Here is a 15,348-nt window from a genome sequence, read left to right on the forward strand (position 1 = left end):
CTAATTTCAGGAGAGGATCTCTTGTGTGGAAACTTACTGGCTGCTATATTTCAGTAGATTTCTAACGTAAACTGCAACAACTTTGGAGTTAAATTTCATTGTAGTGTACAGTGGACTCCAATATATGTTATTAAGTCCACGGTTATACTGTGGTCATTAAGGTAGATATGTTAATAACATGTCTATCTTAATGACCACAGTATAACTTACATTTTATCTTGTGCTGCAGATACTCTCCCGGAGTTCTGTGAGCCCAAGACAGGGTATAAGGGATCTAGGGCACTGAACTCCTACTCTGCAGCACTTGGAATAAAATATCAATTGAAGTGATCAGATAATTACTTAAAAACCAGAAGTTTGTGATTCAAAAAAAAAAAACAGTATCAAAAATTCACTCTCCCACCCGAGTGTCACTAGTAGCACCAGGAGCGGCGCGGGGCGCTGTCAGCTGCAGGCCTGGGCTGTTTGTCGGTGTCCCTCGGAGGTGCCGGCGCCCGTGCGGTGAGGGCAGTGCCGGGGCGGGCGGGGCTCCCCGTTCCCGGAAGGGGAAGACCCCAGAGGCTCCGCGCGACGGCTGCGTGGCCGACCGCGCCCCCTGCCAGTCACGCCCCGCGAGCATCTCGCATTGGCACCGCCCCAGTGGGCGGGGCTCCGCCTGCGTTTTGCGCGCTTCTATTGGACGTGCCCTGGGAAGGGGCGGTGCCGCCTCCTCACGTGAGCGGGGGCCGCGCGCTCTCCTGCCCGATGGCGCCCCCTGGCGGCCGGCGGCCTCGCGGTCTCGCCACGCCCGCATGGAGGGGAGCGGCAACGGCGGCGGGGCGGATCCGGGCCCGGGCCCGGGCCTGGGCGGGGAGGGCGAGGGCGAAGGCGAAGGCTGCGATGGGGTGTGGGAGCTGCCGGTGGACCCTGCGAGAGGCTGTGTGCGGGCGCTGCAGATGACGCGGGCGTGGGGCCGCGGAGGTGCCGCGGGGCCGGTGGGTCCCGCCCCGCTCGCCGTGTGGTGGCGCTGAGGCTCCGGGCGGGCGCCGGTCGGTGGCTCGGCGGGGACTGAGTTGCCCTCAGGGACACCCGTACAGAGCGGGTCGGTGTGAGCGGGGTCTCACTCGCCCTGTGCGCCCTCCAGCGCCTATGGCATCGCACTGTCACGGAACGGGTCAGGCTGGGAGGGACCGCACCGGGTTATCTGGTCCATCCTCCCTGCTCAAGCAGGACCGTCCCAAAGCACGCGGCAAAGGATTGCATCCAGATAGTTCTTGTATATCCCCAGTGACGGAGACTCTACAACCTCTCTGGACAATCTGTTCCAGACACAGTAGAGATGTTCTTCCTCATGTTCAGGTGGAACTTCGTGTGTCTCAGTTTCTGCTTGTTGCCTCTTTGTCCTGAGGCCATCATGTCCTGAAAGCATGTACACACCTCTTGTGTAACAATAACATAACATCAATTAACTTTGTTGTCCAATGAGTCGGTAAATGTGGTGGGGAATACCTAAAGGCTCAACACAGAGAGGGTGCTACACCTTTTATTTGTATGCTCACCTTTGAAAAGCGAAGGAGAAAGGGAAGATGTGTCCCCTCAGTGCCATGCAGTGAGGCACATGAGGCTCAATACGTCTGGGCAGTCTTTGGTGCTTTGTCAAAAGAAAATGAGAAACTAACCTTACCTAACAGCTTTACAGCTAATATCGAAATCCGTTCAAGCACCGGTTAATACAGCTTGTGAATTCAGATGTCTTTTTGAAGCAGGCAGTGACTTACGGTCTTACAGAAATACCTTACAACCTAGTTTTATGCTTACTCTTTAGTAAAGTGAGTGCAGGTTCCTGAACTGAAATGCGTGTGCATACCTGCCAGGAAAAAAAAAAAAAAGCTTCTCAGCACCTATACTGAGTCATCTGTTCCTGGTTATTGGTGAAACGAATGGAAAGGCACGTAATTTTGCTAACAGTGTAGTTGTGATCTCTTTCAAGTGTCAGTGTTTATTGCTGGTGAGTTTCCTATATGTAAGTTGTAATAAAAATATATGTATTGTGCAAGTCATAATATTTGAAAGTGTTCACTGTTAGAAAAAGTAGTCATAACCAATAGTTGATACTCAAAGATGAAGATCAAGCAGGTGAGTGACACCTTTTGCTGCCCTCTTTTTCGCCAATGACTTTTAGCTCAAATAACTTCTTGAGCTGGATGTGGTTCTGTATCTAATATTCCCTAGTAAATATAGTGGGTTTTTTAATGTTAATTTCTCCAGTCCCCCTTGAACCCATGTAAATTCCATGTATCAGCAACATCGGGCTAGCAAGGACACATCACAGGCCTACAAACCGCAGTGACTTTTAGTTTGACTGTGGCTTCTACTGTCCTCCCTTGCACATATTATTCCAGGTATGAGCAAGCTAGCTGGAGATTTATACCTTGGGTGATGTGTTTCTGTTTATATTTGTAAGGATTCTTCCTCATCCTATAGCTGCTTCGTTTCCTAGTAACTTTTTGGAAACTCTTTTGGAAAGCCAAGGTTGATTTTTGTCAACTACAGCGCTCTCACCCCTGTATTTATTGACTCTTTCAGAGAACTTAAATGGTTCTGAAAAGTAGGGTTTCCTTTTCCTAAAGCCATGCCAATTCTTTTCATATAAACCATGTGTTTTTGTAAGGTTCTACTAACCATATTTTTATTTTTAGTTTCTATTCACATTAGCAGTCTTCTTTGGTGAAGTTCTTTTTTTTTTTTTTTTTTTTTTAATTGTAACAGTTGCTTACTGCTTAGTATTTGTACTCCTTACATGCCAAGGAATTGGATGAGTGAGAGTTAACCCACTGTCATCCTTACTGAGCTTTTTAATGTTGAGGTAGAGTACTGCCGTTGTTGTTTATTTTGTTGGTGTGTTTCACAGTCTCTACTTCAGGTCCTTAAATTTTGAACAGATTCTCTGATGAGTCATGTACAAAAATGGTTTCTAGAATAGGTATCTCTCTGTTTCTTTCATAGTAAGCATGGTGCAAAGTATTTGTCCAGATCCTCATTACCATGTAGAGTATTAAAACATCAGCTTCCTAAAGAATTGTGGATGAATTACAGCTCCTTGTGAGGAGCATGGGAACAACGTGCACAGTCACTGAAAGAAATGCAGGGGCAGATAAACCAGGGAGAATTAAAAGACCACAGAGCTGCTTTTTAAGAAAAAAGGAAAATGTTTGGGGTTTTTTGTGGTGGTGACAATGCAAGACTAAATTGTACATTCAGTGTATTTTTGCACTGTATCCTCTCCATACTGTTCTTCAGGATTATAGCTAAATTATGCTCTTCATTGATCATGACTTTCTGTGGCATGACTTGAAGTGGGTAATTCTGTAACTTAGGGTGCCTCATGGGAAGCAGTATTACCCTTAACAGTATGGTGTTGGTTGGGGCCAGGTGTATTTAATTGACTTCCTCAATTTTCTGAATTCTAGATTTTTGTATTAAGGTTCCTTAATGAATGCGGTTTAAGTCTGAATTCAGTGCAAAAGCATGGAAGAGTGGGTTCTCTTAGGCACCATCTGGTGATTCCTCAGGGCAACCGACTTGAGGTTCTGATTTTTTTATAGAAATGGCAAGACAGCTGATTGACAACTTGCTAACAAGTGCTCAGTCAGTCAAGATGTGAAATAAAAATGTGGGAGTAAGGTAGATAAGTTTTCATTTTGGATAATGTGAAGGTCACGTGTGTGTCCTGAAGGAACAAGATGTTTTTAAGTGTTACGTGTTTGAGACTTCCTATTGCCTGTGGTGGTGGTGGGGAAAATATTAACATATGCAATAGCTTATGGGGGAGAATTTGAATGAAATAATGTATATTATAAATGAAACAATTTTACATTTTGAAGGTGTTGTGTGTGTAAGTACTGGTTTAAGAAAAAAGTTTAAAATGACCCTGCTTATGATTGGTGTTTGAGATGGCAAGCAGCTGATGCAAATGAGGTATGTGCAGTTGACAGTTTTTATTCTTGAGGAAAGAATTTAATAGTCTGTCTGCCAAAACTTGCTTTCAGACGTTAAAGCCCCACACCCAAACATTTATTTAGGAGAATAGGCTTAATATAGTTTCCAAGTTGCTATTAGCTTGAAAAACAAAATGAAGTAATGTAAGACAGGAATTTGATTTTGTGGTGTGATGCTGATAGTAATTTAACATTTTGAAATTGTGAACTTCTGTGGGTCAGATTTCAGTGTTTTCTAGATACATGGTGTTCTGTTAGGGAAAAAGCCTTTTAGTAGTACAAGAGCCATGAATACACAATTGACTTCTTGCTACAAATCTTGACTGTACATATGGAAAATTCCATTGTTATAGGATGACTTCTGGGTAATATTTTCAGGAGAAATTATGACTTTAAACTGTGAGTATTATGTATCATCTCTGAACATTGCTAGGTTTCATGTAGGCCATCACAAATACCCACTGGTAACAGTCCTCTATATTGGCAGGAAGGGTTTATGTTGTAAAGTTAGGTTAACAACAACTGGTATTTTCTCAGTTCTGCTGTTATATATGCTGCACTGCTGTACATATATTTCAAGGGTGGGGGGCAAGAACAAGAGTAACATTAATTTGTTAATATAAATACACCCTTTACCTATATCTAAAATAATTACAGTTAATTTGAGTGCTGTGAGGGCTCTTGATAGCATTGATAATTCAATGATGACTTGTGATGACAAGGTGCTGCTTCATATTTTGAGGAAAAATGTAGTATTCTTACATAAGTGTCACATATTTGTTAATAATTATTTTACATCATATAAAGGCTGAGTCTGAAGAAGCAATTTGGGCTTTCTTCAGCACAATAAATATATGCATTTGTTTTATAGCACACTGTTACGGTGTTTAGGTGCAAACATGAATTTTTGGAGTTTGAATAACAATCGCAGAAAGTGAAATAAGCATGCATTAAGTATTTTAGCAATGGCTGTTGCAAGAAAATAGCTTCATAGCCTTTTATTACTTGTACTTTGGGATGATTTTTTTTCAATTGGCATGTTTTTGTTATTGCTGTGTGGAGATGAATACCCACTTCCTATGAGGACATAATTGTCAATTACCACTCTCACGGTTTGACATAGCTGGGGCTGTAGCCTGGTCACTCTGTCATGTCAACATTGCTGACATCACAGATTCTTACATACAGAATGGGTGAGGTTGGCAGGGACCTCTTCAGATCATCTTGGGTCCAGACCCCTGCTGAAGCAGGATCATCTAGACCAGGTTGCCCACGATTGTGTCCAGCTGGGTTTTGAATATCTCCAAGGACAAAGACTCCACAACTGCTCTGGGAATTTCTTCCAGTGTTTGACTCCATCTGTGTTCAGATGGAGTTTCATAGTTTTGTGTGTTTTGCCTCTTGCACTGATGGTGAGTGCTGTTGAGAAAAGCCTAACTTCAATCCCCCCCATCAGTCATTTATACACAGGCATAATGTCCTCCTTAACCTACTCTTTTCCAGGACAAAGAGTCCAACTTCTCAGCCTCTTCTTATACAAAACCATCCAGTCCCTTAGTCATCTTTAACTGTGTGCTGGACCTACTCCAATAAGCTTGTTATGTTCTGGGAAGCCCAGATCTGGACCCAACACTCCAGACATGTCCTTAGTAGTGCTGAGTAGAGAGGACAGATCGCGTCTCTTGACCTCCAGGCAGCAGTGTTAAATGCAGCCCAGTTTGCTCTTGATGGCCTTTGTGTCAAGGGCAAGGACAGTTTGCTGGCTCATGATTAGCCTCTCTGCCAGTTTCTTCTCTACAGAGCTGTTTTCCAGCTAGCTCTTTGGTTCCAAAGGATGTATTGCCTGAGGCTGTTCTTTCTATGCAGGGCTTTGCATTTACCTGTGTTGAAACTTCATGAAGTTCCTTCTAGCCCATTTCTCCAGTCTGTAGAGGTCTGTCCTGCCAGAGGCCAAAATTCCCGGATAGCGTTCTTCTAGATATGCACTGTCCATCCCTAGTTACTAGAAGGGAATGCATGAGTTGAACCCAGCTGAAACCCATTGCTCTTTTTGAAGTTCATTTTGTGTTTGTTCAGCTTTTGTACTATGCTAAGCCATGTAAATACTTCTTCTATGCTGGTCTGGCTGGGTCAAAAAAATAATTGTCTCTATTGGTTTTCTTAGGGTCAGGAAGATAATGGTCTCTAGATTTTCTTGGTGAAGGCCATTTACACAAACAATTGATCCACAGAGAAGTTTATCTAAAGCAAAGGCCACCCTCCAGTCCCTTTGTATTGAAATAAGTGCAGCTTCCTTTGTGATGGCCAGGATGACTTCCTACGTTTTTTTCTGAACTTTTTCTTGAGAGGGTTCTTTTATCATCAGTCAGACCTCTGGATGGCCACACTGCCATGTGCTGGCCACTCCTGTCAGCTGTGAGCTTTCTAAAGGCGTGCTCTGTCCCAGCATACAGGTCAATGAAGAAGAGGTTAAATGATGTTAGCCCCAGTATGAATGTCTGGAGCTTGTCTCTACCTGGACTTTATCCCAGTGGCCATGCCCTTAGCACCCGGCTGTTGAGCCAGTTCTTTTCACTGTCAGTTTATCCAGGTGGTACTTTATCAGCTTGTCTAGGAGGGTGAGACACTGTCAGAAGAATTATCAAAGCTGAGGTGAACAAAATCTACTGCTTTCCCCTCATCCACCAAGGTACTCACCTCACTATAGAGGGCCATCAAGTTGATTAAATGGAATTTCCCCTTTGTAGATCCATCTTACTACTCTCAATACCCATTTTTCTTTTGTTTGTTTAGAAATGGTTTCCAGGAGGATTTTCCCTACTGTCTTCCCAGGGGTTGATATAAGGTACTGATCTGTACTTTCCTGGACCTCCTTGCAGAGAGGAGTGATATTTGCTTTCTTTCAGACTTCAGCAACCTCTCTTATTATCTGGAGATCATCAAAACTGTCCTTGTAATAACATCAACCAGCTCCCTTAACATGCAAGAATGCTTCAAGAAGGATCCACCGCATGGCAAGACTGAACGATGGCAGCAGCACCACTGTGATTCCTCTGCAGCTCATGGTGAAGACCACTGTGAGGCAGGCTGTCCACCCACAGCCCATGGAGATCTGTGGTGGAGCAGAGCTCCATCTGCAGCTCTTGGAGAGCCCCACAGCAGGGCAGGTGGATGCCCAAAGGAGGCTGTGGTCCTGTGGGAAGCATGGCTGGAGTGGACTCCTGGCAGGACCTGCGGACCCATAGGGCAAGGAACCTGCATGGGAGCAGGTGTGTTAGCAGGACTTGAGACCCTGTGGAAGGGATCCACACTGGTTCCAGTTCATGAAAAACTGCAGCCAGGGGAAGGAGTCATGTTAGAGAAGTCCATGGAGGACTGTCTCCTGTGGGAAGGGACACTTGATCAGGGGAAGACTGTGAAGAGTCCCCCCCTTGCAGAGAAAGGAGTAGCAGAGACAGTGTGTGATGAAGTGACAACACTGTTGAGAGTAGAGAAGCTGGGAGTGAAGTTGATCTGGGGAAGAAAGGAAGGGTGGGGGAAGGTGTTTTTAGGATTTGTGTTTTGTTCTTGTTGTCTCACTCTGATTAATAATAAACCCATTTCCCTAAGCTGAGTCTTTGCCTCCCATGGTAGCTGGTGAGTAATTTCTCCCTGTCCTTGTCTCATCCCATGAGCCTTTCATTATATTTTCTCCCCCTGTTAAACTGAGGAGGGAAGTGCAGAGGCTTTGGTGGGCATGCGGCACCTATCCAGGGTCAACCCACCACTGATAGTAAGGAAACAATGGTGAATATGAGATCTGTCAGAAGAGCACAAGTAGGTGGTAATAAAATTTTGTTCTGAGATGAGGCAGAAACTGCTAGAGATAGTAATCTTTCATAAGCATGAATCTGGCTTTCTAGTTCTTAATCACAGTCAAAGGTTACATTATGGAAATGCTATGTAGTGTAGTTTATGTGGCTATCTCTAGAGCATCTGCAGCATCAGCGTTTGCTGAGAAAGATATTTTGGTAAGTAGTAGTATTTAGCAGATAACAGAGCATGTGTGAAAAGTGATTATGTAGATGAAATTAAGTCTTATATTTGCTTTTAGATTTTTGTAGAAGGACTTTGTAAGTGGCACACCTCCAGTCTGAGGCCTGGGAAGAGGGGATTGCCTAGAAGGGAAGAACTGGAGAGAGGAACTAGGTTTTTTAAAAGTGTTGTCTTCAGCTGCTGCTTCTAATAGAAGAGCAAGTAAATTGTTCTGTGTGTTCCAGTATAGCTGAAGGAATCAGAAATTACTTATCTCTTAATAGACTTTTGGCCTATGGAACTGAATTTTCTTTCTTGTACCTTTTTCATTTATTATTTTTCAACAAATATGGTGCCTTTGCAATTCTATTGTATCCTTGTGTTGACCCAGTAGTTGCTTGCATAGGTTTTCCAAAATGTTGTCCAGACCTGGGGACATAATAACTGGAATAAGGCTTTTGTAAGCTAATTTTAACACAGAAAAGCCTGATAAAATTTTTGAGGGCCTTTCACCTATAGGTTGTATTTCTTGAAAAAATAGCTAGAAGTACTTGTCAAAGATTTCTTATCTCCTTACCATGAATGTATTGTGTTTATTCCCAACACTCAGTGAATTTTATATAAATAAGGAATTCATTAGGGTAGATGTATATTCTTGTTTCTGGTAATGTAGTTACATAGGCAGCTGAGAAGGTAAGAGAGACCTGGGTGTCAGTCAGCTGTCTGACCCTTCTCCGGGGCTTTGGCAGTCCTGTAGCCAAAGTGAATTGCAGGAAGGACTCTGCTGCCATGACCGTATCTTTTTGTTACTTGATTTATGTTTTCTTAGCCTACTTGAAAGCATTTCCATGTGTGTTTCGATTGAGAGATAAGGAGCACTGCACTTAGAGAGCTAGAAGGTGAGTTAAGTTATTAATCAAGAAAGTGTTAGTGTTCTTCTCATTAAGAGAAGAACATTTCTGAATGGTTTTACAGCAGATTGCAGATTATTTTATCAATAAGTGCCTATTTTTGCAACAGCAGAAAGTTATTTTACAAACTGAAAATTTATTTCAGCTTTAAGTGGTGTCCTAGGGTGACGGTAGGGTGTTTGTATCCCAAATCGTGTGTTCTGTTTAGGCCTGATATTATGTTCTGTGCCTTCAGGACTGACTCTGAAAGTGAAGGATTGTTTTGTCTTGTTATCAGCCGGCTCACCTCCCCCCATGGTCTGTGTCTAGGAGAGGCTTGGCTGGCTTGGGTTTGCTAGCTTGCTGGCTTGCTTCTGCTTTTGCTTATTAGTTAGTTTAGCTAGGCAGTCCAATTTTACCCTGGACTGTTTCTTTTTTCCCTTCCCTTTCCTTTTCCTGAATACCATCTGAACCTGCTCTGGACCTGGACCTGGGAAACATCAAGAAACACCGAGAGTCTGCATTTTGTGACCTGCAGCAGCCATCCCCAGCGCCAGAGACTGATAGCTGGGCAACCACTCCCAGGAGAGACTTTCTGAATTTGTCATCTCTTCAGAACGGTGAAAGGGTTTTGTCATCTGGTGTTGATTCTTTTTTTTTTTTTTTGTGTTGGGGAGTGTTTTTGCTTGTTAAATAAACAGGTTTTTTCCATTTCTCTCTGAGGAAATCTTTCCCGAACCAGGTGGGGGAGGGGCCGTGGGAGGTTTGCTTTCTGGGGGCTCCTTCCGGAGGTCTTCTCCCAAATTTTGCCCTAAACTAGGACAAGTGGTAATGTTGATTTTCTTGCCACTGGAGAAGCAGAGATATTTATGCCATAATATATCATCTCTTCTGAAGAGGCTAAGGAATTTGAATAGGGCTGGGGGCGTGAATAGCAAAAACATACAAATAGAAAGTTTCTTCCATTCAAGAACTACCCTTTTTGCTTGATAGGCACACATGTCTTTTAAGTTTTTTATTTATTTTCAATAGAAGATGCTCAGGGAGATTTGAGGAATGTTAAGAGGGGGTCTTGAAGTTGTGCACTTGGTAGTAAAAAAGATGCAGATTTTACAACTACAAATTAAGATGTAACTTGTTTGAAATTGATGAACTACAATATATGTAATCTGTACCACATTTCAAGAAGAATAGCTAAAGGTAAGTGGAAAAATTATCAAGCATTAGATTGGAACTTCAGTGCTGTTTATAATCTTAACATGCTTCTGGTAGTGTTGCTTTAAATGATTGTAGTTTGCTCACTAAATTCTGTATCTTCTCTTGGCTAGAATTATAAATATCAAGCTAAACATTGTTTTTGGGTTTTTTTTTTCTGTTTTTAGCAGTTACTGTATATGCAGTAGGTTCTCGTGCTGCTGGTTCTTTGGTCTGTATTATCAATAAAAAAGTGGTGCCAGAGCTGTTGATGAATTAAAGATTTTGTGACTTCATTGTTACTTATTTGTGCTGCACTAGATTTCAAAGGCATTTATTAACTTCATACTATATTGTGATCAGATTAATGAGAAGAGACCTTTTTAGGCTGCTGGTTTTGTGCCTCAGCTGACTTGGTTAGAATACTTTTTGATCTGTTGGCATTAAAAAAGGAAAAAGAATATGTCAGGCTGGCCACATAAGGTCTGTGGATAACTCAAGGTTAATAGGAGCACTCCCAAAGACAAGAACTGCATCAGAGAATAATCTTGTTCATTAAAACAATGTAATACGTTTGATTGGCTTCTATTCTGTAATTACACCAAATACACCTTTTCCTTGGGGATGGTAGTGTATTGTAAAAGAGGTCAAAAATGTTTCAACATTGATCAAGCCTTCCCAGTTTAATTGTAGGGAATACTAAAAAATACCAATGGTTTTCTTGATTTGCTTTTGACTTTTGTAAACACAGCACAAAGCAAAAACCTAGAAAAAGATTAATTTTAATTTCCAATCTGTAGGGGTTACTAAAGTAGCTGAAGACTGTTATCCATATACCCAAATAAGAGTTGGTTTAAGTGCAGCAAATCCACTGATTTTTCATGTTATTTCTGGGGTTTATGTCTGATATTGGCATACATAAATTTTGGCTTCAGTGCTATCTCTTTTGAGGGTAGCCAGCCCTGACATATCCCGGAGTTATTTATTATGTAATGTACTCTAGAGCTTGTCTGAGCATCCTGTGACTAATTGGTCTTAACTCAGTCAGATTCTTTTCAATTACCTGTTATTTGTTTTTTTTTTTTTTTTTTCTTTTTTTCTTTTTTTACGTTTTCCCTCACTTTGAGATTTGTTTTTAAAAAAGTTTTCCTGTAATTTCAGGCGCATCACTCAAAACTTCTTCCTTTGTTGAAACAATATGCCTAGAATTTCTTAGAATTTATTTTTTTTCTGAGTAGTCTGAGAATGATTTATCAGGGTCATCTGACTTCTTCCACCTGATTTTTTTCTGATTTCTTTCATTAATAATTTTTTTTTGTTTTCCCTTTCAGCTGTGATAATTGTTTGTTGGAGTTCTCTCTTCCTTTTAATGACTGTATGTCATTCCACACCCCGATCTCCCATTCACATTTATCTTTTGCAATGCACCTGTGTGTCCCTTTCTTGTTTTTTAAAAGTCAAATAGTATTCTGAACACTGGATTCAGTTTTCACCTGGCACTTTTATAGCTTTAACAGAATTGTACTTTTGCTTCACAAGCTCTGCTTAAATGTTTTTCATCAAAAATCTGTAATGCTTTTTGCTTGGAATAAATAATCTCAGTTCAAACTCCTGTATCTGTTGGCCTAGTAGTTGTCTCTGTTGTTATTTGAAGCATACCTGTCTTTTGACTTGCAAGACATGGTCAATAGATGTTTTTTAACTCCGTATTTCTACATACAATTTCTGAGTTACACCAATTATTCCTATGATGTATGGTACAAATTTCTTTTTGAGTTCTTGAACTCAGTTCCTAAATCTATTTAGCATGTCAATATGGAAGACTGCAGACTGTCTCTAACATATGATTTTTATTTAATCTCAAATTTAGTTTCATGGGAATGTTCAGCTGTATTAGTTATATGAAGGGGAATGTGTCCTTGCAGTACTTAATTTTTGTTTTCCTCTGAACATGTAAAGAAAATGGACCAAACGAGTTCTGGAGGCCTCATCCTATGGCTCTTCTGGCACAAAGTAGTAGATAGTAGGTAATCTATGTTGTAAAGTTAACATGAATTTTAACCTAGTGAATAGTCAAATACTTACTGTGGCTTATCTTTGTTTCTTTCTACATGTATTCCTTAGTTTTTATATATAAATAATTTATAGCACAATTTTCTAAGAGCTTTTTCCTTTTTCCCCCCTTTTTAAGCAGTCAATCAACTGTTGTCCAAAAGGCAAAAAATATTAAATAAAACTGACTATGCATGCATCCTACATTTGGAAGGAGCGCCTTTTAATGCACACTTTTGTGTGAATTGACAATACCAGGTTATTCAACCTTACAAGATTTATTATAAAATACTTTTATTTTCTTATGATATCAGGGAATTGGCATTGTTGCCTGTATTTCTGTTTAGCACTTTAGCACTTCTATTTATTCCAAAGTCTGGTTTAATTAAACTGAAAGTAGGCAAATTGTGCACTAGGAAGAGAGTAAGTGGATTAAATTGGAATGAATAGAAAATGTTCAGGAATTCAATATTTTGATGCTTTTGTCAGATAATGGAAAGAAAATACTCCTTATCTAAAAAGCACTGAGGAAATCTACTGCCAGAAAAGTGAATTAGAGATAAGGCTAGTTTTGTTAACAATGGATTATATTCTTAACAGCTGTAAAATGGTAAATCAAGACAGTGGTATTTTATAAAAAAGGAGGATTTGAAAAAAGGTGATTCAGAGGTTCTTATGGTTTGCTATGTATATGAAACAGTAGTGGTCGAATTCAATTTTATAATGTATGGAACTTATTTTTCCTGGTATTTTTGAATTCAGTATTACACTTAAGCAATTTAGGAACAATCCACCTTTCTCCCCTCACCCTTGATTTATTAGAATTGTTGGTTAGAAACTTCAGAAATTCTCCTTGTTAGAATTTTCAACAAATGAAGTTGTAAAGCTTTAAAATCATTATAAATTTATTTTGTTTTTAATAGAAGGGCTTGTTAATTGTACTTTCTAGTAGGAAATTTCTTCATTAAAATACCAAAGAAAGATCAAAGAATTCCAATTGTGCAAATTCTTCTGGAGATCTATGTCAAATTCTCCTCAAGCATCAAAGTTCTTTTAAAAATCCTAATGCATGGAAAGCAGGCAGCTAATACAGTATTAAGTTGATTTTAAGTGCCTTCTAGAATATGTCACCTCCAAGTAGGTTAAAAAATAACCGCTAGTGTACCCCAAGCCTACTTACACCTATGGCTGCTTCATGCCTTACAAAAGTGAACAGGGATGCTGGTGAATATGTGCTTTAAACTCAAGTGGTTTTAAAGATATCTAGGCACCCAAATATCATGGAGCTTAAGTCTTTAAAACTGCTTCAGTAATGTCTTTAGCGTTTATAATGGTACAGTGGATATAATATCTCAAAATCTATTAAATTTATATTATGCTTTAATATAATTCTGTCCTGAGCCACTGCTTTCATTTTGTATTCAGTTCATGTTGGCAAATGCAGATTTTGTAACTGTTGGGAGAGGAGTCAGGGAGGAATTTAGTAGGGGCTCTATCAGAGGACTAATGAAGTCATGTACCACTAAAACAAATGTGAGTAGGGGACAAATGGAAGAGCAACACACTCTTCTTCGATAGACTGGTTAATGGGTTTAACTGTATCTAACCATGATGACAGGTTCTGGTTCTGGAGTAGGGGATGGTTATGTTTATCTGAATTTAAGAATATTAAGAGAGTGTTTGAGAGCTTTCTACGAAAGTCAAGCTGGGAAGATAAAGACTAGGTAATAGGTTTACAAAATAAAATAAAGAGAGCCTCCCGGTCTGTTGAGCTCAAGCAATCTACAGTTCAAAGTAGGAGAGGTCTTTGTGGGGGTTTATGCTGCGGGCAGAGCTATTGAACATGGTCCCAGTGCCCAGGCGGGCAGGGTGGAAGGCATGGGCAGCCAGCTTGCAGGTGACAGCCAGGTGGAGGGAGCAATTGCTGTACTGCAGGAGGTTAGAGCTGCTGCTCAGAGAGACACTGACAGCTGTCTAGTCATGAGGAACCTCAGGAACTGAAGCACATTCAAAGCTCAGTTTCCACGGCTGAAGAGCCCCAGTATCACTCTCAGCCTGCGTACTGGCCTGCAAGGGAACCACTCTGCAGCAGAGGTGGGCAGCAGAGTAAGCATGGGCCAGCAGCATCCACTGGTGAGAGAAGAGGCCCTGTTCTGTCAGTCTCAATCAGAGTGTAGCTATGTTTCAGCTTCACAAAAAAACTAATAAACTTTCTGGGAGTGGTTAAATGCTAGAGCTGGTTGCCTGGTGAGACTCTGGTAGGCTAACATCAGTTGGCTCAAAGCCTTTGAAATTATGCTTTCTTTGAGTCCAAAGCTGTCCAACTTTATTTTATGAGTCTGTTTATAGCTTTTTACTGCTGTGCCCTGTTTAATACCAGTGGCCTCTCAGACCATGATACTTTTATGAGTGTAAAATTAACTATTAACTGTTGTGATCCTTCTTATTCCTGTCAGCTTCTTAATGAGGTACTCAAGTGCAGTCTAAACTTGTTTTTTTGATAACTTTTCTAAGCATGCTTGCTAAATACATACTACACTAGTAATAAAACTGGTGTTTCCAAGTTACACAAGAAAGTTTCATTCATGCAACAGACTTCTAACTTTCTTACTTAAAAGAAAGCATTATTGTGGGGTATTTTTTCCTAGGACCTGAAGCCTGCAAAGCACCTTGAGTGGTAAAAATCACTGTGGTTCTGAGGTTTGATGTGGTGACTGCTATATTAAGTGTTAAAAACCATTTGTGCTGAATTAATTGTTTACATTATAAAAGCATCATCTCCTAGTATCCAGAAAATGCTTTAGAATGGCTTAATGAATTTGATGCCTGGTTAAATAAAAGAGATATTCTGTATTCCGTAAAAATCAACATATTTTAAAGAAATAACTTTTTACTGTTAAGTATCAGGTACACTGTTTTAAAATACATTATTTTGTTGCATTATATCAGGAAACGGACTGACTGCTTTTTAATAAGATAGATGCTAGATCAGAATCAGTGTATTTGACAGAAGTGCTGTTCTTCAGAAAAAGGACACCAGAGTGCAGTATAGCATTTAAAGTGTTCTCACAGCTAAGTGGCATCAGGAAGTCTGAACAGAACATTGCACATGGCCTTTTTGGTATTTTATATTGGTTTTATATTGTTGAGTTATACTGAAGTTTTCTTAGTGTTTAAACACAGCTCCATTCTTCTACCATCTAGGGCAGAAATGAATATTA

General features: G+C 40.5%; 1 protein-coding gene across 1 annotated transcript in view; it reads left to right on the top strand.

The window, feature by feature from the left end:
• Positions 1 to 791: 791 nt before the first annotated feature.
• DTWD2 (DTW domain containing 2) overlaps positions 792 to 15,348 on the top strand; it is a 66,759-nt gene continuing 52,202 nt past the window's right edge. The window contains 2 exon segments of the mRNA XM_053932536.1: positions 792 to 907; positions 909 to 944. Of these exon segments, the coding sequence (XP_053788511.1) occupies positions 792 to 907; positions 909 to 944 (152 nt within the window).

This window comes from Vidua chalybeata, chromosome Z (genome assembly GCF_026979565.1).
Source record: "Vidua chalybeata isolate OUT-0048 chromosome Z, bVidCha1 merged haplotype, whole genome shotgun sequence".
NCBI lineage: Eukaryota > Metazoa > Chordata > Aves > Passeriformes > Viduidae > Vidua > Vidua chalybeata.